This window comes from Erpetoichthys calabaricus, chromosome 3, assembly GCF_900747795.2.
Source record: "Erpetoichthys calabaricus chromosome 3, fErpCal1.3, whole genome shotgun sequence".
Taxonomy (NCBI): domain Eukaryota; kingdom Metazoa; phylum Chordata; class Cladistia; order Polypteriformes; family Polypteridae; genus Erpetoichthys; species Erpetoichthys calabaricus.
Window position 1 is genome coordinate 43188861 of NC_041396.2, and position 22772 is coordinate 43211632.

The 22772-nt window shown below is 37.6% G+C and overlaps 1 protein-coding gene across 1 annotated transcript in view; it reads left to right on the top strand.

The window, feature by feature from the left end:
• Positions 1-22772, top strand: part of LOC114647969 (MAP kinase-activated protein kinase 2-like) — a 128840-nt gene that overhangs the window by 86292 nt on the left and 19776 nt on the right. Inside the window, exons 3-5 of the mRNA XM_028796704.2 lie at positions 12399-12463; positions 15824-15903; positions 21447-21576. Coding sequence (XP_028652537.1) covers positions 12399-12463; positions 15824-15903; positions 21447-21576 — 275 coding nt within the window. The remainder of the gene's footprint in view (positions 1-12398; positions 12464-15823; positions 15904-21446; positions 21577-22772) is intronic.

Below are 22772 nucleotides of genomic sequence, written 5' to 3' on the forward strand. Positions count from 1 at the left end.
AGGTTTCTGTTCTTTAACCTAGATTTTCAATTGTTTTTAGAGACTTTAAAAACGGAAAGCAGAGATTTTTATTTCCTTGCAGCAGTGGAACAAACACAATGTAAAAGTGCCAAGGTAATCATGTTTTTTGTGTATTTTCTGTAAAGGACTGGTAACAGAGGTGACAAAGCGGAAAGCCACATCTGTTGGTGGTGCTGTTGGCCCAGTGCCATACACCATGTGCCCCAGTGTTTCAGTTTTACTTTTCTAGTTAAGTAAAAGTGTCATACAGAAGTAAAGCTCTTTATAGCATCTCTTGTACAGTATTTATTATTCCTTTCCCTTGCAAATTAAAATATCCTAAATAGGTTCGCTAAGTCAAGCAGTACTGATGTTTGTTTATTTTTTTAATCTATATTTTTCAGTTTCAGTACAGAAAAAATTAGCTCATAAATTTAGTTCATACACATGGTAAGATAAGTAATGTACACTATAATGATCATTTAATATTTTATAAAGTCATAGCCAATAAACCTCAAATCATTTGTTGTTTTCCTGTTGATTCATGCCACAAGTGGAATTCAGGCCCTAAACACTCTGATTCTGCTGTTTGATTATATTGTATGTGGACTGGGTTGTATATTGTTGGCACCCTATGCATTTGTCAGTTGCAGCTATAGGTATATTAATTTGTGCCTAACTGTCTCAGTTTTCTGATTAAATCCTTTCACCTACTACAAAAGGCTTGCCAGTCTGTACAACTACAAATCTCATGTTCAACTATTGTTTATAAATAACAAAAGTGAGAGCTTACAAGTGAAAACGTAAAGTGGCTTGTGGAGATGGGAAGGGGATTTTTGGTTCAGGATTTAGGGCAAGGAGAAATAAACATTTACCTGCATGCAGTCAACGTGAGTAACTGTGCCACTGTTCATATTGTGTCTTGGTAAATCTTGACCTTTAATGAAGTTGCCTAACGCTTCCAGTAAATGTTTTTAAGTTGCCCAGCACAACAGCTGCACCCATTACAGATTTTCAGTATATGGCCTTGATTCTGCATCCTTGTTCAGACTTCATAAAAAATGTTTGAGTAAAGAAAAAAGGAAAAAAAATGATGCTATTTCCGCTTCTATCTGACTACTAATGTATTAAAACCACATGAAAAGACTGAGGACTAACTTTGATGTATACCTACACAGTGGAAAAAAAGAATAACAGAAAGTCACTTGATGTTTTAGTGATTTTGGCACAAATTGTAAGAGGGATATCATTAACAAAACAGTGTAGAGCAAAGAAATTAAATGGCATAGATTTTGATTAAACATGTATTTGTGTTATTGCATTAGGAGAAGTATGCAGTGCATAGTGTTCCACAGGAAAACCTCAAAAAGCGCCATCATCGTCACACAACATGTTTCTCTGATTATTCTGCAAAAAGATTTTGCAAACTCTAGCAGTGGTGACGCTACTACAGTGAGACACTCTGGTTTTCTCTTCGATTCGATACTTTTTTTTTTTTTTTTTGTTTTTGGGTTGCCTCAAGATTAAGAAAGCATGGGGGAAGGGGCGCTTCTCAGACTGTCTGAAAAAGCTCTTTAAACCTTGAGCCAGGTCATTTTGTATTGGGAGATGCAAAGAAATTCTTAAAGTAAATGAGGGTCTAGCGGCAATACTAGATTCAAGACTTGAACAAATCCTTAATGTGTGCCATTTTCGTGTCATTGATTCTCCAGATAATATCGTGGAGAATATGTGTAGGCTTACAGCATCCTGCAACACGGTATAGATGGTGGTGTTAGCATGGAGAACTCATTCTTAAGGGCACTTTTAGTAACATTTTAGAGGGTAAATCAAGTAGAAAATTTCCAAGTTTGTCCACCCTACCTCTAACCCATCCCTTTTAATTTGAAATCCTTTTCTAAATAACTAGTGTTAAAATGGAGCTCTGCATTAATTTCCTTAGAATATATATATATTTTTTTTTTGTATAAGAATTTTTTTCTATTCTAATTTTTATGGTTCACCAGTAGCGTTGCCTGGCAAAATTCGCCAAGCATTATTTGCACCAATATGCTGTGTTTGCTGGTGACCTTATTTGCCAAATATTTTTTCGGAAATTCGCAGTGCAGACAGCTTTTTTATTTTTTAATCTCCCAGTTCTCCATGATGTTTTGCGAGGCCAGTATGACCTCAGAGATCTCTGGCAGCCATACAAATAAGTTTAACAAATGTATACTATAAGCATAGTTCATCTCTGCAGACTTTACAAATCCAGTCAGATTTGCACCCTACAATTGTTCATATGGAAAAAGGCATGCAGGTTATGATTATTACAACAGCTTTATTAACTCAAAAGAATGTCAGAATGGCACAGGACACTTAGGTACAGTCTTGTAAGTGCTCAAATTTCCTGCCTTTGCGTGCTCACAACTGTAAACCTACTCTCATGGCATGGACAGTTGGCACCCTTGTTAGCCTTGACTGGGACTCTATGCACATACTGTAGATATATATTTTTTTTTAGTTGTTCATGTACATCGTTCTTCCTGCATTTTTTTTTTTGCTTGAGGTACAGTGGCGCAGTGATTAGCATTGCTGCCTCTCAAGCTCGGGTCACGTTTATGGTTGCAATAGTGGGTTCAGCATAGTTAGTAGATACTTCCCTAGCCCTCAGGAATACTTAAAATACCACTGCACCATTATAATCCTTTCAGAATTTGTTTAGTTCCTCCTTCCGCACTAACTTAATTGTATTTCAGTGTGTTCAGTGAAGTTCCCAAACATTTCCACAATTTTGCCAAATTCATGGTGAAGCAAGCTCACTATTCACCATTGTGCAAAACTCAGTGCTGAGTTCTGAATCAAAGATAGTAGGATTGAAAATTGGTACAATCAGTGAATTCAGCAGCAACGGGTTTATCAAATCAAGTGCTGACTTGATCAGTAATGAAGTTGCCCAAAAGTAAGTTTATACCCGAGTTTCAGTTTTTCTTACAAATTAAGCAGTTAGTTTATAGTGAAGTGATAGAAAAAAAGATGTCACACTTAAGTAAATTCTGAAATGTGGTTGATTGTGTTTTATTGAATTATATCTTTTCTCTTAATTAGAACTTAAAGTTTTTAACAGTAGACCAATATATTTGGGTGTTTCATTATTTTTAGACTTCCATAATCGGTAAGAAAAGTTAAAATTGCTGTTTGTTGTATGCATAAATAATTTGTGTTTCAGATGAAAAGAGAACATGAAAGTACAAATACAGATTGTTACTTTCTAGGTATTTGTTCATGTGTTACATGATGTTTCTCCATTTTTTTTTTTTGGCCCAGATTTCCCAAACCCCCCAGAGTCATACGTATTAGGACAGTTAGCTGTAAGGTGTTTCTAGTTGATCAAGTGTTTGTGTCTGGGAGGGTATACTGTTGGATTTAGCTTTAGCTCTGTGCTTTTTGGCTTACTTTTCTTAGGAGCCAACAGGCTTAAATCGATATGTAGATCAGGGGACTGTCATAGTAACAAGCAATACAAAATTTCAGTTAGAACTGTAGCAGAGAAACAGAGTGTGGTTAAATTAACATTCTGGAATACCTTGGTGTAGCTGTTAGCTGCCATGACCAGATTGGCCAAGGGAAAAACTAGATATAGTGATGGAAAAATAAACAGAACTGTGAAACATTGCTAACAACCAGAGTCTTCAATATCAACATCAAGGTCCATCTCCCTTGTGTTTTTATATTGTTTTATATAAAAATACACTTTGTCATAATACTTAGAACCCTGGGAAATTTGCAGCAATTTTTTAAAATACTTTTAAAAAACCCTTTTTTAAGTCCCTAGATGTGGTGTTTTTTGAATGTTTACTTTTTAAATACATCAAGAATACCAAACTGTCACTTTCTGTGTCTCTATCTGTTTTTGTTTTTATGCTAAGTCAAACAATTTAGTATTGTTAATCTCAACGTTGAACAAAGAGTGCACATACAACTACATTATGCATCAGTATTTAACAATAAATCCATAATACTGTACTTGTGTTAGCCTCTATGTAACCAAATTTAACATCTCATGATGTGTTGACATATTGTTCTTTCACATCCAGAAGCAAATCTCTTCAATTCTGGTTACATCTTCTATTTCTAGAGTCCAAGATGAATTAGGACTTTGGCAGTCAGTTGGATAGATTTTTCAATTCTTAACACACAACACAACATTTATTTACCTTGCCTTCTTATGTATGTACTAGTGCCAATTAGAAAATTGACATTGTTCAGTATTTAATTATTGCAGAGTTCTCCTAATTTATCATTGACGGTATATGGTGAATTATGTTTTTTTTTTTTCTTGTTGAGGACACTATTGGCTCACATAGCCAAAAATTTAATGCTGTCCTGTATTATAGATCTTAGAATTAAAAAAAAAAAAAAAAAGTAAGCTGTATTTTTTCCAATAGTTATCTAATCATAAAATAACCCCAATTTATTTTAATTTACCATTTATGCCCTCACTGAACATCCTTGCATCTCAGCCCACCCTTCAACCTATGGACAAAACATTGCAACAAAATACTGAATACGTTTTAGCTGTTGCACTGTCATTTGGGATATGCATATCAAGTTTGGCATCCATTGTTTTAAATTTTTACTTTCTGATACTTACTCAAACACAATTTATGTATGTTGACTTTTTACATCTTTTTTGATAAAGGTTTCTGTTTTGCAATAATGATAAAATACTCAATGATTGAATGCACCGTTTCATGCATTGCTATTCAACCACTGGGTTTCCATCACTGGTAGATCGTGAGTTGCTGTTGTTTTTAATGGTAGTGGCTGGTTGCTGCTCCAATGATTGCACTCGATATCCCCCTTCCCTGCTGTAATGATTGCATTCGATTCACCAAGGGGATCCTGCTGCCCCCTGGTGTGAAACACTGGTGTAGTGCATTTAATTGTTCACTTTCCAAAATATGTAACGACTTCAGACCTATTGCAGTACCTAGAGAAGCAATTGTGCATAGCATATTGGACAAAAGGTTATCTGTTTCGTTGACAACTGATGCTGCCCTTCCAAAACTTCAAACAGGTTGTTACTGGAGGTGATGCAGGGTACAAGAGAGAGGACTGAATGATCAGACAGTGTTTTATACTGATGCACATAGTTGAGTGATGTATGTTGGAGATATTTTGAAATTTACAATGCAATATCAGTAAATCAAAATGTAATACACATTCGACTGCATTCGGACAATGTATATAAGAATATGACAGCTCTCATGTATGTAAACATTCATTCCCGAGTACCACCAGAATAGGCAAATATTTGTTGTTGTCACTTAAGAGGAGGAGTAGGAAGTATTATGTTAAAGATCCTCTTTTTGTCCTAATCACAGATCTCATAAAGAATTGACTAAACACTTCTGCCCCAGTCAGTTGTACTTCCCCCCTCATGCACACGCATACCTAATATTGCATGCAAGTTACAATAACAATCAATGTGATACTTCTTTTTTTTTTTTTCTTTTGTATGTGATGGAATGGGTTGCAAGGTTGGATGTCAAGTATCCACTAGACATTCTGAGTGAGTGGTGGAATGAAATGGTGACTATAGGCAAGAAAGGATGTGACTATGCTGCTTTTAAGGGCTCGTTTATACTTCATGCTCAGAACGTGTATGCGCCCGCATCATGGCTGCCACGCGTTCCCAGCATTCATTCGATGCGTCCTCTGAGCAGGGGCCTCATGTATAAACTGTGCGTACGCACAGAAATGTTGCGTACGAACGTTTCCACGCTCAAATCGCAATGTATAAAACCTAAACTTGGCGTAAAGCCACGCACATTTCCACGGTACTTCATACCCTGGCGTACGCAATTTCTCCGCTCGGTTTTGCAGACTGGCGGCACCCAGCGTCAAAGCAGTGCTACTGTTCCTGTGTGGTCACCCTTTCTTTCTTAGATCCACATTCCTGACGCGGCTTTATAAATACACTGAAACTAACTGCATATTGTTTATTAGTGTAATGCATCTGATTGTAATTAACCTGCAGCAGTATAATGGTCCAGGGAATAGCCATAGTATTCCAAATACCATAACTGCTTTAGTGCTGTTACTCTCCCTGCATCTTCTTCTTCTTTCAGCTGCTCCCATTAAGGGTTGCCACAGCAGATCATCTTTTTCCATATTACTCTCACTGCACCACTCGGAGTACAGTAATCCCTCGCTATATCGCGCTTCGCCTTTCGCAGCTTCACTCCATCGCGGATTTTATATGTAAGCATATTTAAATATATATCGCGGATTTTTCACTGCTTCGCGGGTTTCTGCGGACAATGGGTCTTTTAATTTCTGGTACATGCTTCCTCAGTTGGTTTGCCCAGTTGATTTCATACAAGGGACGCTATTGGCAGATGGCTGAGAAGCTACCCAACTTACTTTCTCTCTCTCTCTCTCTTGTGCTGATGTAGGGGGGTGTGAGCAGGGGGGCTGTTTGCACACCTAGACGATACGGACGCTCGTCTAAAAATGCTGAAAGATTGTCTTCACGTTGCTATCTTTTGTGCAGCTGCAGCTGCTTCCTGAAACGACATGCTGAATGGTGCTTCGCATACTTAAAAGCACGAAGGGCACGTATTGATTTTTTTATCTGTCTCTCTCTCTCTCTCTCTGCTCCTGACGGAGGGGGTGTGAGCTGCCGCCTTCAACAGCTTTGTGCCGTGGTGCTTCGCATACTTAAAAGCCAAACAGCACTATTGATTTGTTTGCTCCTTTGAAGAGGAAGATATGTTTGCATTCTTTTAATTGTGAGACTGAACTGTCATCTCTGTCTTGTCATGGAGCACAGCTTAAACTTTTGAAAAAGAGACAAATGTTTGTTTGCAGTGTTTGAATAACGTTCCTGTCTCTCTACAACCTCCTGTGTTTCTGTGCAAATCTGTGACCCAAGCATGACAATATAAAAATAACCATATAAACATATGGTTTCTACTTCGCGGATTTTCTTATTTCGCGGGTGGCTCTGGAACGCAACCCCCGCGATGGAGGAGGGATTACTGTATTTATATCACTGTATCTGAGTGGGGAATCACAGCAGCAGCTGATTGGAAAGAGAATTATTGGTATACAGCATGAAGCAGACGCTGCCTCAACCACGGCAAAACGCTTCAGAGACTTTCCTGTACGGACTTCGCGGTTTAGAAAAAGTTTCATCCCAAGAACTATAAATGCACTCAATCAGTCCATCAAGTGCTCCTTGTAGAACTGTTTGTACTTATAAGTACAACTACCCCACTGTAAACTTGCACTACAGTTATAATATTGCACAACCTGCGCCATTTTATAAAGCGCGTATTTACATATGATGACGATATCATTTTTAAGATGAAATGCAGCAAAATATGTTGATTATGTTATACAGATAAAACTTTAACTTCATTTAAATAATCTGTATTGTTAATAATTAAACATGTGAGGACACAGTGCCGCAGCACTAGCTAGTTCAGGGATTGTTCCTGCCTCGTGCTGTATTCTTGCTGGGCTGGCACGACACTAGAAGGATAGACGGATAGAATAATTAAACATGTACTATGAAGATATTTCAATGTTCCTTAAAAGTTTTGAAGAATCGACGTTCTAAGCTTACAAATGGCTTCACGTCTATTACAGAGCTGATTGTGTGGTGATTGGGTATTTGGAGAAAGAAAAGTAAGGACAGGAATTGGAGGTTAGTACGTTTGAAAGAGACAGTACTTCTGTAATAAATTATTTCAGGCGCAGCAAGCCTCTTGCGTGAGACATGAACAAGACTGCGCCACCGTGTTCCCATGTTTAATAACATGCTTTCATTCCTATCATCATGAAAAAGATATCACATATACATCTCAATATTTTAATTATTCAGAGAGCTGTAATATCACGAATGTAATGGATTATGTGTCCTGTCGGAGAAAGAGAGAGCCCGTTTAAGAAGCAGGTAGTGATTCACACACACAGAGCACATAGAAGATCAAATACAGAACAAAGCATTTAACGTGCTACTTTAGTTACAATGGGATTTGAGAAACTAGTAAATTAAACAATTTTAAGATGAAGTTTATGATGTTCTACTTTAATGGCAAAATAAACTACGTGATTAAAGTGGAAATTTCGAGATTAAAGTTGACATTTCGTGCTTTTTTCTCCACTGTGTGCCTATTTTTTTTGTGTCTACCCTAATAAGCTTTCATATGACACTCAGATGGTGGGCTACGACTCGCCTTTTCATGGCAACTTTGATATGTGATTTCTTTTTTTATTTTGGGCACTGTGCGACTTTGTGAACTTTAGCTTTCAAGTTTCTCTGACACTCTGTCACTCGATCAACTTCCTTTTGTTGATTATACCACTGTTTAAACCAACAAATAGTACGTTTTTCCTTTGCCTCCACTTGGTATTCACTGAAATTCTTATATTTTCCCCCATGCTTTTCCCATTGTCTTTTCACAGAAGGCTATTTATATTGATTTGCATATTCAAAGAGGCGTAATTCTGGGAGGAGTTGGGGCGGGACAGAAGGCGCGTGCATGTGCGTTACTTTTCACGCTGATTGGGATTTATGCAGCGGAAGAACGTGGAAGTTTGCGTACGTACAGATTCCTGCATCTGGTATTTTCTGTGCGTACGCACATTCCCGCTTTTGTGCTTACGCCATGTTATAGTGTGAGTTCTACGCACTGCATTATAAATGATGCCACAGGTCCTCAGAAATTATGTAACGCGTGCACGAGTTGCACTACCAGCAAAAAGTCGGGGGGGTGGTGGAGCGCAGCGCAGTGTGCTAAAAGATGGAATGTGACGTCGGAGTCTCTGTTTACTATCTACATGTGACAGAAAGCCACTTTGCGGATCCTATGAGATCTGTGTGCGCGCTTCGATGTTTGATGAATGGTTTGATGTGGTGAAGCAAAATGCCAACATACAGATGTATTCGTGTTGCTTTTATATTCAAGCGTCGCATATTCCCGATCATAATGACACGATACATTTTAAGTCTCACGTACCGTCTTCTGTGCCATCTTTTTTTCTAAGGCTTCCTCCGGTCCTGATAACAGCAGATCGCCAGCAATAGATCACCACACTGCGCATATTAAATGTATGATATTCCAACTCTCTGCACATTTAGAATCCTTACATTTGTACTTGATATCACTTTCATGATGAAATGCATTAAAGTATGTATGTTACATTTTACAGATAAATCGGTAATTTCGTTTAAATAATGAATACTGTTAATAATTCTACACGTGGGGGTGACACAGTGGCGGAGCGTTAGCTTCTGTCTTGCAGGGAGTCACATTGCTGATATTCCCTGCCTGGAGGTTACATGTTTTCCTGCTGGGTTTCCTTTCAAAAATATGCAGATTTGGTTACACTAAAATGACGCCAGTGTATGTGAGTGCTTGTATTCACCTTGAGATGAGCTGATGCCTCATCCAGGGATTGTTTCTGCCTTGTGCGCAATGCTAGCTGAAATGGACAAATCCCTGGACTGATGAATTTAATAATTAAACATCCTTTTCAGAGATATTGCGGTAAGGTGTCATCGGAGTTTAATGGGTGTTCCAGGCAATTCACAACACAGCGAAGCCGAACCTGAACCTGTTCTCCCCGTGATAACATCTCGCACTGCCACCTGGTGGATTCCTCCAGATTTACGTAAAGTATGCACGCAAGTATAAACAGTAAAATGCTTGCGTAGCAGGAGTGTCCTCTGCAGCATGCATCTCCTCACGTGAAGTATAAATCCGGCCTAAGAGTGCAGTGAGGAAGGAGAGGCAGAAAACTGTCATTTTCACCTCCGGTCCATTAAGTGCACAGTCCCTGATAGGGAGGGGTGGGACTGGTTTGCCCATTTATGTGAGATGTTATTTATAGAAATAGACTTATGAAACCATTAAAGGACTTAGCAGTGTAGAGGCTCCAAAAACTGTCCGGGGAAGTTATTCCTCAAGCCTAAGTGGGCTGTCACTGACACCACAAAGGATTTTATTACTTAGACTGGAAGTGACCGCGAGAAAGGCTTAAAGCTGTGCTATGTCAGAGCTACAATGAATCAACAGTGCAAGAAAAGATGGTGACGGCTCAGTAGCAGGAAGACGGGTCGTCAGAAAATGGAAAACAAGAAGGAGTATTTTTGATGGAATTTGGCAAGTGAACAAGATACAGTAATCCCTTGCTGTTTCACGCTTCGCCTTTCGCGGCTTCACTCTATCGCAGATTTTATATGTAAGCATATTTAAATATATATCGCGGATTTTTTGCTGGTTTGCGGATTTCTGCGGACAATGGGTCTTTTAATTTTTTGTACATGCTTCCTCAGTTGGTTTGCCCAGTTGATTTCATACAAGGGACGCTATTGGCAGATGGCTGAGAAGCTACCTAGCTTACTTTTCTCTCTCTCTCTCTTGTGCTGACTTTCTCTGATCCTGACGGAGGGGGTGTGAGCAGGGGGGCTGTTCGCACACCTAGACGATACGGATGCTTGTCTAAAAATGCTGAAAGATTATCTTCACGTTGCTACCTTCTGTGCAGCTGCTTCGTGAAGCGACATGCTGCACGGTGCTTCGCATACTTAAAAGCACGAAGGGCACGTATTGATTTTCGATTGTTTGTTTTTCTCTCTCTCTCTCTCTCTCTGCTCCTGACGGAGGGGGTGTGAGCTGCCGCCTTCAACAGCTTTGTGCCGCGGTGCTTCGCATACTTAAAAGCCAAACAGCCCTATTGATTTGTTTGCTTTCTTCTCTCTTTCTGACAGTCTCTACTCCTGATGCGCACTCCTTTGAAGAGGAAGATATGTTTGCATTCTTTTAATTGTGAGACGAAACTGTCATCTCTGTCTTGTCATGGAGCACAGTTTAAACTTTTGAAAAAGAGACAAATGTTTGTTTGCAGTGTTTGAATAACGTTCCTGTCTCTCTACAGCCTCCTGTGTTTCTGCGCAAATCTGTGACCCAAGCATGACAATATAAAAATAACCATATAAACATATGGTTTCTACTTCGCGGATTTTCTTATTTCGCGGGTGGCTCTGGAACGCAACCCCCGCGATGGAGGAGGGATTACTGTATTACAGTGAGAGAATCTGATAAGAAAGGAAAAGAGGGGAAGGATGATTTGTTTGTTTTTTAAATACTTGCTAATTAATAACATTTAACGAAGATTACCTTTATGAAATCAAACCATTCTTTCAGCATTTCTGTTTTTAAAGGTGCCTCACATAAGTAATTATTAGGGCTTATGCCATGCACATTGATCCAGAATTAGCCACTGAACTGGACTTAGTTACTGCAGTTATTATTTTTGCTGTAGGTGGAAATAGCATTGTGTTGACTACCTTACCATTTAAATATGTCATATGTGCTTTCACTACATTCATCATATTTTACTTGTTATATTAATGAACAAAACTTTGGCCTCAAAAACATAATGAACTACATATATTTAGTATTTGTCAGTTAATTGTCAGCAATGAAGTATGCTGTTTTTGTATGCATCTCTGTGATTATACTTTCTTCTTTAATGCATTACACGTTGAATTAGATATATTTGCTTCATGTTTCAAAGCATTATGAACTGAGCCAGACAGATGTCTTCTAAAACTTTATTTTGGGATGAATATAGTAGGACTAGGCCACTGATTGATGATATGGTCCTCACTGTCTGGCACCAAAATTTACAAAGATGTCCTCAAAGTGGAAGTTTTAATCTCCTGCAACTAGTAAAGTTGTGAGGCACTTGCGTTTCGTAGCAGGAGTCCTGTGTTATTCCTGTACTATGCCAGTTTAGCAGGAGTGCACTGTGGCTTAGAGAAGCGTCCTGATCAGAGCGTCACACACAGTCTGAACTGGCATGAAAACATAACTGTTCTGTTGTGATGGCTTCATGTATTGTATATTGTATATTGTGTTGTTTATTTCTGGGCACCTTGTTTTGTGTATGGATATAACACCAAGAAAAAATTTGCAGTAAAGTATACTTGTAAGTTCAATATTTTGAATAATTTTCAGTGAATAAAGTGAAATAGGGAAGTTTTTCTGTTTTGATTTAAGGAAGTTCTTTAATTTATGTTATATAAAAGCAAAGTTCAATAAATCCATATTCATGTTTATTTCTCTTCTGTAATTACATAAGGAAGTGGGGCAAAACATTCTTGACAATACAGTTTACATTATAATATTTTTTTTAATTGTATGTAAGCTCTTTTATTCATTTCACAAAAAATGCACTTGGTGTGTGTTTTTTTTTTTAATACCCTTAAATCAGTCAAACAAAAGTGCAGCAGATTTCCACTATTTTTTTTTTTTTTTTGCAGTGCCAGACTATTTTCTCCCTCTTGATGTGAGGTCTGGTACATAATAGATATGCTTTGTATTTGTCTTATCTTCTAGCATGGAAGCTGGGGAGTTGTTCAGCAGAATCCAAGATCGAGGAGATCAGGCGTTTACAGAAAGAGGTAAGAACATACAGAGAATTGTAAATGATGAAAGGAGCTGGTGGCTTTTCCAATTAGAAAAATAATGTTCAACTTTTACACCACATCTTCAACTTCCTCTATTCTTGGATTACCACTAGTGACATTTTTTTTTTAAATGGCTTGTCACGATTTAAACCAGTAATGTTAATGCAACAATATGTTTGGCCTAATGTGCATAAAATATGCTGTCAAATGTTTTATGTGTGTTAATGTATGGTTATTATGCTTGCTATACATTCCTAATGAAATAGTTTAATACATAATTCACCTACCTTGTGTATGCATCACTGTTTTCTAATCAGGGCTGGGCAGAAACACATAACAGATAATTACCTAATATTTAAACTGATATATAGCAATAGTCATGTGCTGTTTTATTTTCCATGTAAAATCTTTTGGTGGTGGTCTTCCTTTCTTACAATTCCCCATGTTATAATAGATTCATAATACCTGCATATATACTCAAACCTCAGCCCAATATTACATCCACTGTTGCAGATATTGCAAGACCCAAGAGATTTCTACTGAAAGCTGTGCATCTAAGTGTTGTACAGTAAAATATTTGTCAGAAGCCTTTGTCCATATGGTTGAGTATTCTGACAAAATCCAAACATTTATAATTTAGGTCATTTTTGCTATTGCTTGCAGACATAACAGGTATTTTGGTGATGCCCTGCAGGTGCAGGTTAACAAGGTGACTTACAAATGAGGAAATAAAGTTAGATACTCTCAAACCACAGGTAGAAATTGTAATCTTTATGCAGTTTTTTAAAAAAATGTTTTATACAGTGCCTGTTTAAACTACATGCAGTGACTCTGGCTTAGTTCTAGTTTATGCTGAAAGATGGAAAATTCTAGTGTCTGGGAGCTGGTAAAATATGAAACACCTCTGCTTGTCATTTGAAATACACCAGAGCAAAACGAATAGTGAAGTGTGGAACTGTGCTAGACAATGTTTTAAGCTTTAAGTGTTCACAGTGTAACCATGTTTTAAAGTAGAAAGTGCAAGACAGTAGACACAATCTAAGGATAAATTGTGATGGTTGTCTGGCATTATCTGCAAAAATGTCTGCTAGCATTGAAGTTCTTTCTCAGATATGAGGATATCACCTTTTGGTAAAATGATAGTTGTAGAATGGTGTGTCGGGGACATAAGACAAGATTATGTGTTTTTATTTTAATTAAAGTGTACTAACAGTTAAATTATAAAATTGTAGATATTATTTTTTTTAATTGTACAGCAGTGGTGAGCACACAACACAAAGATAAAAATGAGTATTAAGAGTGGCAGTGTCCCATAGGTCAGCATGGATCTGCTGAATCTAGATTCCAGACAAGCACTAAGAGTATATTTTTATGACATACATAAAGGAATATTTAATTATTTCTTCATTCATTACTCAATTACACAAGTGTATTAGGGCCGTGGAGAAGAAAAAAAAATATGGGCTCAGTGAAGAAAAACAAAAGTGTATGTCGAGAAAAAAGTCGACATTTCCACTTTAAACCCTTGTTTTTTCTCTCTCTAATTTAACTTTGCCATGTCGTAAACTTCATCTTAAAATCAATGTTTAATTTACTAGATTTTCTCAAACTCCATCATAACTAATGTAGCACATTAAATGCTTTGTTCCCCGACCCAGTTGTTGTTCGCTACACGCTTCTTAAACTGACTTCCTCTTGCACTGTGAGGAGCCGCAGGCAGCGATCACCACACTGAATACATTCACTCTATGATATTACAGCTCTCTAAACATTTAGAATGCTAAGAGCAGCGCAACCTCCACGTACCCCCACATGTTTAATACCTGCTTTAATGCATTTCTTCATGAAAATGACATTGAGTATTTATCTTCGCATTAGTTCTGACGGGGTTTGAGAAAATCTAATAAATTAGACATTGATTTTTAAGATGAAGTTTACAACGTTCTACTTTAATGACAAACTACGCGAATAAAGTTAACAGGTTGACTTTAATCTTAACATAAGTGTTGAGATTAAAGTGGAAATGTTGAGAATAAAGTTGGCATGTTTACTTTATTCTTGACATACACTTTTTTCTTCACTGTGTCCATATATATATTTTTTTTTCTTCTCCATGGCCCTAATACCCTTCCATACTCCAGTAACATCTCACAACATAAAATACTCTGTGAAAGTTGATACAATGGGCAGTAAGAAGTACTGTTATGGATCGGTGAATCGTTAGTAGAATGGATGTAAATCTTTAACTATCAAGTGCTACATTTCCATCAGACACTACAGATGCAGACTTCTGAGAGAATGATGATGAATTTAGATTGTTCTTGAGTTGAAGTAGCCACTTTGAGCAGTAATTCTGGGCAACTTTTTCCCTTGCACTCATATCTGTCATGGATGTGCATTGTCACAACTTTGAGCATGCTCTTTACTTGGCTTTGAAATCTTATGGCTATCAAAGGCAATAACTTTTTTTTTTTTGGGTAACATTTGTTAATTTCCCTATCAGTAATGACACCACAGTAGAGCTCCATTTAGACAGCCTGGCTGCTCCCCCACCCATTTCTGAAAATATCCCAGATATTGAGAATGGAGCAAAGGGCTTTTGTTTCTCTCTGATCTGTAGGCACTGCTAGAAGTCGGGCTTAACTTGTTTTATCAGCTAAAGCATAGATGTGGAGGTGTCAGAATGAAGTGGAAAAAAAAACAATTACATGATGTTGTATTATCATACTGTTTTTACTACCACCTTACTGACCTTTTTAAAAATTTGGACAGCACCCAAATATGCAAAAAAAAAAAAAAAAAATTGCACAATAGCCACATTTTGTTTGCAACTAACCGACTGGTACCCGGCCAGATTCAATACTTACTCTACCTCTAACAGCTACAATCCTTTGTTCTGTAATATCATTTTAAATGTAATACGGTGTAATTCTGGAGTTTCTCTTTAACTGGTGTTAAAAGCCAAGATAAATAAGTAAGTCGTAAATTGTTGCCCTGTTTTAACAAGGTACCCGTCTTCCCTAACAAAAGAGAGTTTGACATAACACATTTGACATGCATATATAGTTTTGCTACATTTTTCTTGTATTATTTTGTTACTAATGATGATGATACTCTAACATCCCTGCTTCTTCCTTTCAACATGCATGTTTAGGCTGACGACTCATCAAAAGGGCACCTTGATTTAAGAAAAAAAAAAATCTTAAATTTGGCTCACAGGTCTTTTCTTGCTCCATTGCTTTTAAATCAAGGTCTATTTAAGAAAGTATTGAGTCAACAAATTGCATGGCTTGAAAAGAATAAAGATACGAGCTGTGTTTTTAATGGAATACATCTTTGCTTTTTGTTTTTCAGAGGCTTCTGAAATCATGAAGAGTATAGGAGAAGCTATTCAGTTTTTGCACTCCATCAATATAGCTCATAGAGATGTTAAGGTAATGTTCCCCCTTAAAATATAGTTAACTTATATGATGACCCGGGTTGGCTGCAGCTCTTGAACCCAAGACTGTTGATAGTCATAAACCAAGATGGGCCACTGCAGTGGGGACAGTCACATACAGGAGTATGGTGCAGAAGTGCATTGTCCTTTTATTAAAACAGAGTAAAATGTCAAATAGGGGTTTAAAACTCAAGTGCAAAAAGTCCTGATCTTTGTAAGGAATAAATAATCCCATCATAAAAAATGGTGCTTCAGGTGCAGCGTGCAGGATAAAAGCAATAATTAAAATTCAAATAGCAGACCATCTCTGCGGGGTGATCCTCAGCCAGTTTGTCAGGACCTCTCTCTGTCTTCCCCACTCACCCTAACCGGTCTTTGCATATGGCAGAAACACCGACAATTGTGATCCCTTTCATTCAGCTCCTGTCACATCTGCCTCTACCGCCATTTGCTTTGAGACATGGAGCTGGACCCCTGTCATCACTCACATTCACCCAGCACTTTTCATATGCCTGGGAGGCTCATTCAGCAGTCCCACTCTGACACTATTGTTCAACTAATATACCCCTTGGAGTGCCATTTCTTTACTTCCTGCTCTTGCCTCAGTCTCCCTTCCAGACTCTTATGCCTCTGTGGGCGTAGCATCTCAATTATGACCTGTGGAAAGTCAATGGGCAACTGGAACCAGTCAGGCGCTCGCATGCAAGTGCAGTCAACCCCAATCACCCCATTAAACATGCTAGGGCTGCATAAACTCGCACACTCACGGAGCCCAAGCTGCACCACAGACCTTAACATGTGTCACAAAAACTTAATAAAAAATGTCTAAAACACCTCCTTTGCTTGAGTGAAATTTTGTTTACGATAAACTATTCCCACTAAATTTAAATCTGTGAAAGAATATTTTTTAAAAGCATGACACCAGTTTCACATCTGTTATACTTGCTTGCAAACAGCTTACAGGATGTGTATAACTTTTAGTTTTTTCCTGTTGTGCCCACTGCTGGACATGCTTTTTCCAGTGTCTGTTCTGAAGAATATCCTTAGTTGTTGCATGTAACACTTTTCCTGTTCATTTAATCTGAAATGAGAAAAATGTCTTGTTTTCCTGAAAAAAATTGAGTCCAGGAGCCTGTCACTTACATTTTCTTTGACAACTGCAAGAAATCTGACACTGTAGCAATCTAAAAAAATATACCTAACAGACAGACTAACTTAAGATTATGTTGTTATTTATTAATATTGGGCAAACAGTTGTTTAGTTCCCCAGTGAGTTGGTCTTTTTTTCTGGATCTGCAAGAAAGGTTATTTGTTGCCTTCCTTCTTTTTTCAGAATTGAAGTGATGAGCACCCTTTAAAAAGTTGAGAAATTTTCTAAGGCCATGATGTTTAGACAAAACATGAAGACATACTACAGGTCAAATTCTGATATAGCAAATACCAAAAGTAATGACATTTTCAGAATAATGAATACTTTGTGTTGGCCTAGACAAACATTCATACAACATCATATTTAACAGGTTTTGTTTTAAAGAAATGTAAATTTCAGTATAACAAAACATTTTTTTCAATGAAAAATGGCCATTGAAGATAGTCATGCAAAGCAAAAAAACAAATACTTAATGCTGCACCTATACTTTTTCCTAGTCTCAGGACACCTGCAACAGGCTGTCTCTTTTTTGTTAGACCAAAATTTCTAGTCTCTGGCAGTCTCAGCAAGAGTGTAGGCGAGACATCATACACATAGCCGAATTCTGAGTCAGTACTTCACCAGGCGTCCACATGGTTATTTGTGTTGTGTGCGGATACTGTACTGTTCCAAGTTTCATAGTGCTTCTCAAAGTTTTCTTTGAGATGAACAAAAAAGAGTAAGAAAAAGTAGTATCTAACGTCTCATTTTCAAATAAAATATTTTTTGAAGTCCAGGTTTCCAAGGAAAATACAGGTACTTTATTACTGGATAGAGAAAGCTGGTGCAGCCTCAAGTCTTCAGTCAGAATAGAAGCTGTTACTTCGGTGCTGAAGGACATGAGATGGAAACCATGACAAGAGGGCAGTCTTCCTGCTTTAGCTCCCATCTTCAGATTAGAAGAACACCAATGCCTCTGAACCACCACTGTGGCAGACCAGGAGAGTGCGAGGAAGAGCAGGTCAAAGCTCAGTGTTAAATGTTCTAAATATTGTGCGACAAGTATGTTACATGATAAGCCTAATCCTGTAGAGGACAACTAATTGCTTTGCTCTTGCTTTACTGTTTACCAGAGGCAGCAGAGCAGCTACAGAGCTGTCCTTGCCCTGCTGCCTTTAGAGATGGTGACCCCGGTCACAAAAGTGTTCATATTTTCCCCAAATCCATTATAACAAATTTTCTGTTACAGTATAACAAAATATTGTATGGTCCCATGAATAATGTTAAAACAGGATTCCACCTGTAGTAACCAACAATTATGACAGGCAGATATTCATTAATTCAATAAAATCCTTCTTAATAACTCAAAGATGATCTCCTAATATTTTTTTTTCTTGACTGATCATAAATATGCAACCACTCTCCATTTGTCAGTGTGTGTTAGTGAACAGAAAAACTACATTTTTACCAATAAATTTGAAAGGCTATTTTTCTCGGGCAATTGCCTTTGTTAAGCACCTGGTTACATATAACAAAATAACACATCTTAATTGTGGCCTAAAGTGACTGATCTAAGAGTAGACCACACCAATGACAAAAACAAATATCACTATTAAACTGAAAAATGATGACATTATTAGCAAAAAAACAACCTAATGGTGCATTTCATGAGAATGGCACAATTTCCAAAAATGTTTTAATATTCCTTTGAAACCAAACATTCAACATACAGGTGCTGGTCATAAAATTAGAATATCATGACAAAGTTGATTTATTTCAGTGATTCCATTCAAAAAGTGAAACTTGTATATTAGAATCATTCATTACACACAGACTGATGTATTTCAAATGTTTATTTCTTTTAATGTTGATGATTATAACTGACAACTAATGAAAGTCCCAAATTCATTATCTCGGAAAATTAGAATATTGTGAAAGGTTCAATATTGAAGACACCTGGTGCCACACTCTAATCAGCTAATTAACTCAAAACACCTGCAAAAGCCTTTAAATGGTCTCTCAGTCTAGTTCTGTAGGCTACACAATCATGGGGAAGACTGCTGACTTGACAGTTGTCCAAAAGATGACCATTGACACCTTGCACAAGGAGGGCAAGACACAAAAGGTCATTGCTAAAGAGGCTGGCTATTTACAGAGCTCTGTGTCCAAGCACATTAATAGAGAGGCGAAGGGAAGGACAAGATGTGGTAGAAAAAAGTGTACAAGCAATAGGGATAACCGCACCCTGGAGAGGATTGTGAAACAAAACCCATTCAAAAATATGGGGGAGATTCACAAAGAGTGGACTGCAGCTGGAGTCAGTGCTTCAAGAACCACCACGTACAGACGTATGCAAGACATGGGTTTCAGCTGTCGCATTCCTTGTGTCAAGCCACTCTTGAACAAGAGACAGCGTCAGAAGCGTCTCGCCTTTGGACTGCTGCTGAGTGGTCCAAAGTTATGTTCTCTGATGAAAGTAAATTTTGCATTTCCTTTGGAAATCAAGGTCCCAGAGTCTGGAGGAAGAGAGGAGAGGCACAGAATCCACGTTGCGTGAGGTCCAGTGTAAAGTTTCCACAGTCAGTGATGGTTTGGGGTGCCATGTCATCTGCTGGTGTTGGTCCATTGTGTTTTCTGAGGTCCAAGGTCAATGTAGCCGTCTACCAGGAAGTTTTAGAGCACTTCATGCTTCCTGCTGCTGACGAACTTTATGGAGATGCAGATTTCATTTTCCAACAGGACCTGGTACCTGCACACAGTGCCAAAGCTACCAGTACCTGGTTTAAGGACCATGGTATCCCTGTTCTTGATTGGCCAGCAAACTCACCTTACCTTAACCCCATAGAAAATCTATGGGGTATTGTGAAGAGGAAGATGCAATATGCCAGACCCAACAAATCAGAAGAGCTGAAGGCCACTATCAGAGCAACATGGGCTCTCATAACACCTGAGCAGTGCCACAGACTGATCGACTCCATGCCACGCTGCATTGCTGCAGTAATCCAGGCCAAAGGAGCCCCAACTAAATATTGAGTGCTGTACATGCTCATACTTTTCATGTTCATAACTTTCAGTTGGCCAACATTTCTAAAAATCCTTTTTTTGCATTGGTCTTAATTGATATTCTAATTTTCCGAGATACTGAATTTGGGACTTTCATTAGTTGTCAGTTATAATCATCAACATTAAAAGAAATAAACATTTGAAATACATGAGTCTGTGTGTAATGAATGAATCTAATATACAAGTTTCACTTTTTGAATGGAATTACTGAAATAAATCAACTTTGTCATGATATTCTAATTTTATGACCAGCACCTGTAGTTTCAATGTACTCGTGCTCTTTGATTTCATATATAAATCTGTATTTGGCCTTTTATCAGTGAGAGCACTTTCAGAAGAACTTGAGTAAAGGTAACGCCTAACTGCATACAAGTATTGTATTACAAGAACAAGACGCTGTGAGTATCTGTCGTCCCTGGGGAATATAGTCCAGCCTTGAGCCTGTCTTGCATTGTCCGTCAATCTGACCCAAGAAGTGCAAGCCATTGGTAGGCCTAGGCATTTGGCCAAAATGTACATACTTAATGAAATCCTACCAAACAGATTTCTGGAATGGTTTTGGAAATGTATTCATAAACTTTATATCAGAACTCTGCACTGAAAATTTCTAATTTTTGCCACTAATGCTACAAAAAAACTGCACAAAATATTTCATCCATCCTGTGGCGAAACCGTTCCTGAAAAAACTGACACTCAAATGCTGCTTTTCTGGTGACTCATTTAGTTCTTTCCAATATCTTTGAATTGGAAGACGTAGACCTCCATTCCTCATATACAGTACACAATGGGTCTCTCACTCCTGTCCTGAAGCAATACTGTGACTGCAGGTTTTTACTCTAACCATTTTCTCTTAAGCATTGACCATTTTTTGCTGAGGATTAACTCTTTTCCCTTAATTTTAAATGATTTGCTGTTTAAGACTCGGAATAAAAAATTTTAAATGATTTGCTGTTTAAGACTCGGAATAAAAAATAGCCTCCACATGGATATCTAAGTGAATACAAACATATAGGGGAAAAGTATATCAATAAATGCTCATGTTCTTTATCTCCTGTGTGAGCTGTCTGAGAGTCAGGAAGTGATCATTCATCTAAATTGAAACTTTCAGTTCAAGAAATAAAAAAATTAAAAGTTAATGGCAAAAACCACCATTTAAGAGAATGACTTAAGGACAGATGTACAGTACGTTGTAGCCAAATCACAAACACATAACTGCACTGGCCCATAATAGAATGATCCTAAAGAGTTTACAGCATACAACTGGTGTTCTATCCCTACAGTGTTCTTGTGCATGTGACTTTAATGCAGGCTGTAACTTGTATTGTCCTTTCCATTTCTTTTTCAAGCCAGAAAATCTCCTCTACACAGAGCGAAGGTCGTCAAAACCCATTTTGAAGCTTACAGACTTTGGGTTTGCCAAAGAAACTACCTCTCATAATTCCCTGGCTACACCGTGTTACACACCTTACTATGTTGGTAAGTTTGAAGAGAGCTGGGATATTGATCTGTAGTTTTACGTCAGTCTTTACTTAGAGAATGGTGTGTACAACATTATACCAAATTGAATTAACTTAATTCTACATGTAAATTGAAATTTCAGTGCCATGATAAATGTTTAATTAAAAAAAAAAAAAAAAGTTGACTGCTGAGTGTTTTAAAAGGATTTCTAATCACAAATGTGTGGCTTCTTTCATAGATTATTAATGCTATTTGTGCATCTTTCTTTCATAAGGTTCCATTTCCAGTAAAAATATTGTTTCTTTTAATTTCTTTACTCCTATAAGATATTTGCTGGCTGTACTCTGTATGCCTTTATTTTACCTTATGCTTTGCATTGTGTTTTATTTTGTCTGCAAAGTGCTTTTATATAATCTGTGGAGGTCTTTGCTCATTTGGTGTCCAAGGCAACATCACACCAATCAGTATTGCTGCTACTTCTTTGTCTTGTCTTTGCACAATGTCTCATCTTGTTTGTGTTAGAATTAAAATTTAAAAATTTAATTTTTAATTTATTATTTGCACTTCATGTTGTTACACTGTGGACCCTGAGGTTCGCAATTTCGTCTGTCTGTATACTTGTATATGGTTGAGATGACAAAGTTCGCTTTGACGCTTTTGACGAGACGACGCCTCTTCCAAATTTCATGGACATTATTCAGAATTTGAAAAAAACTTGGAACAATTTGACAATGGTACCCAGATTATTACAACAAAAAAAAATTGCAAAGTACAATAATGTGTTTCATCTGATATGACAACGGTCACTGTATTTAGTCTTAAATAATATAACACTTAAATAGGAAAAATATTGCACATAAAAGATTTTAAAATAGCAAAATAATAAAAAAAAAAGTAATAACTTGAACAGAGTGCCATTGTTTATAATACCTAAAAACTGAGTCTAAACCCCAACTCTTCTTATCTTCCATGATGCAAAGTCATCTACAGTATGACTTCCTCATACAGCATTTGTGCAGCAACCAAATGCCAGCAAGTACACTGAGGCAGTCATTTGTCATGATGGACCTCAAGTAGGCCTTAATTTACTTAAGCTTAGAATAGGGATCTGTGGTATTCAGGGTGAACTTCATTATGCTGGTGGTAAAGCTGTCGTCCTGGCATTGCAAGCAATCTTTGCTTCCATTTGGGAGACGAGCACCATCCTAACTGAC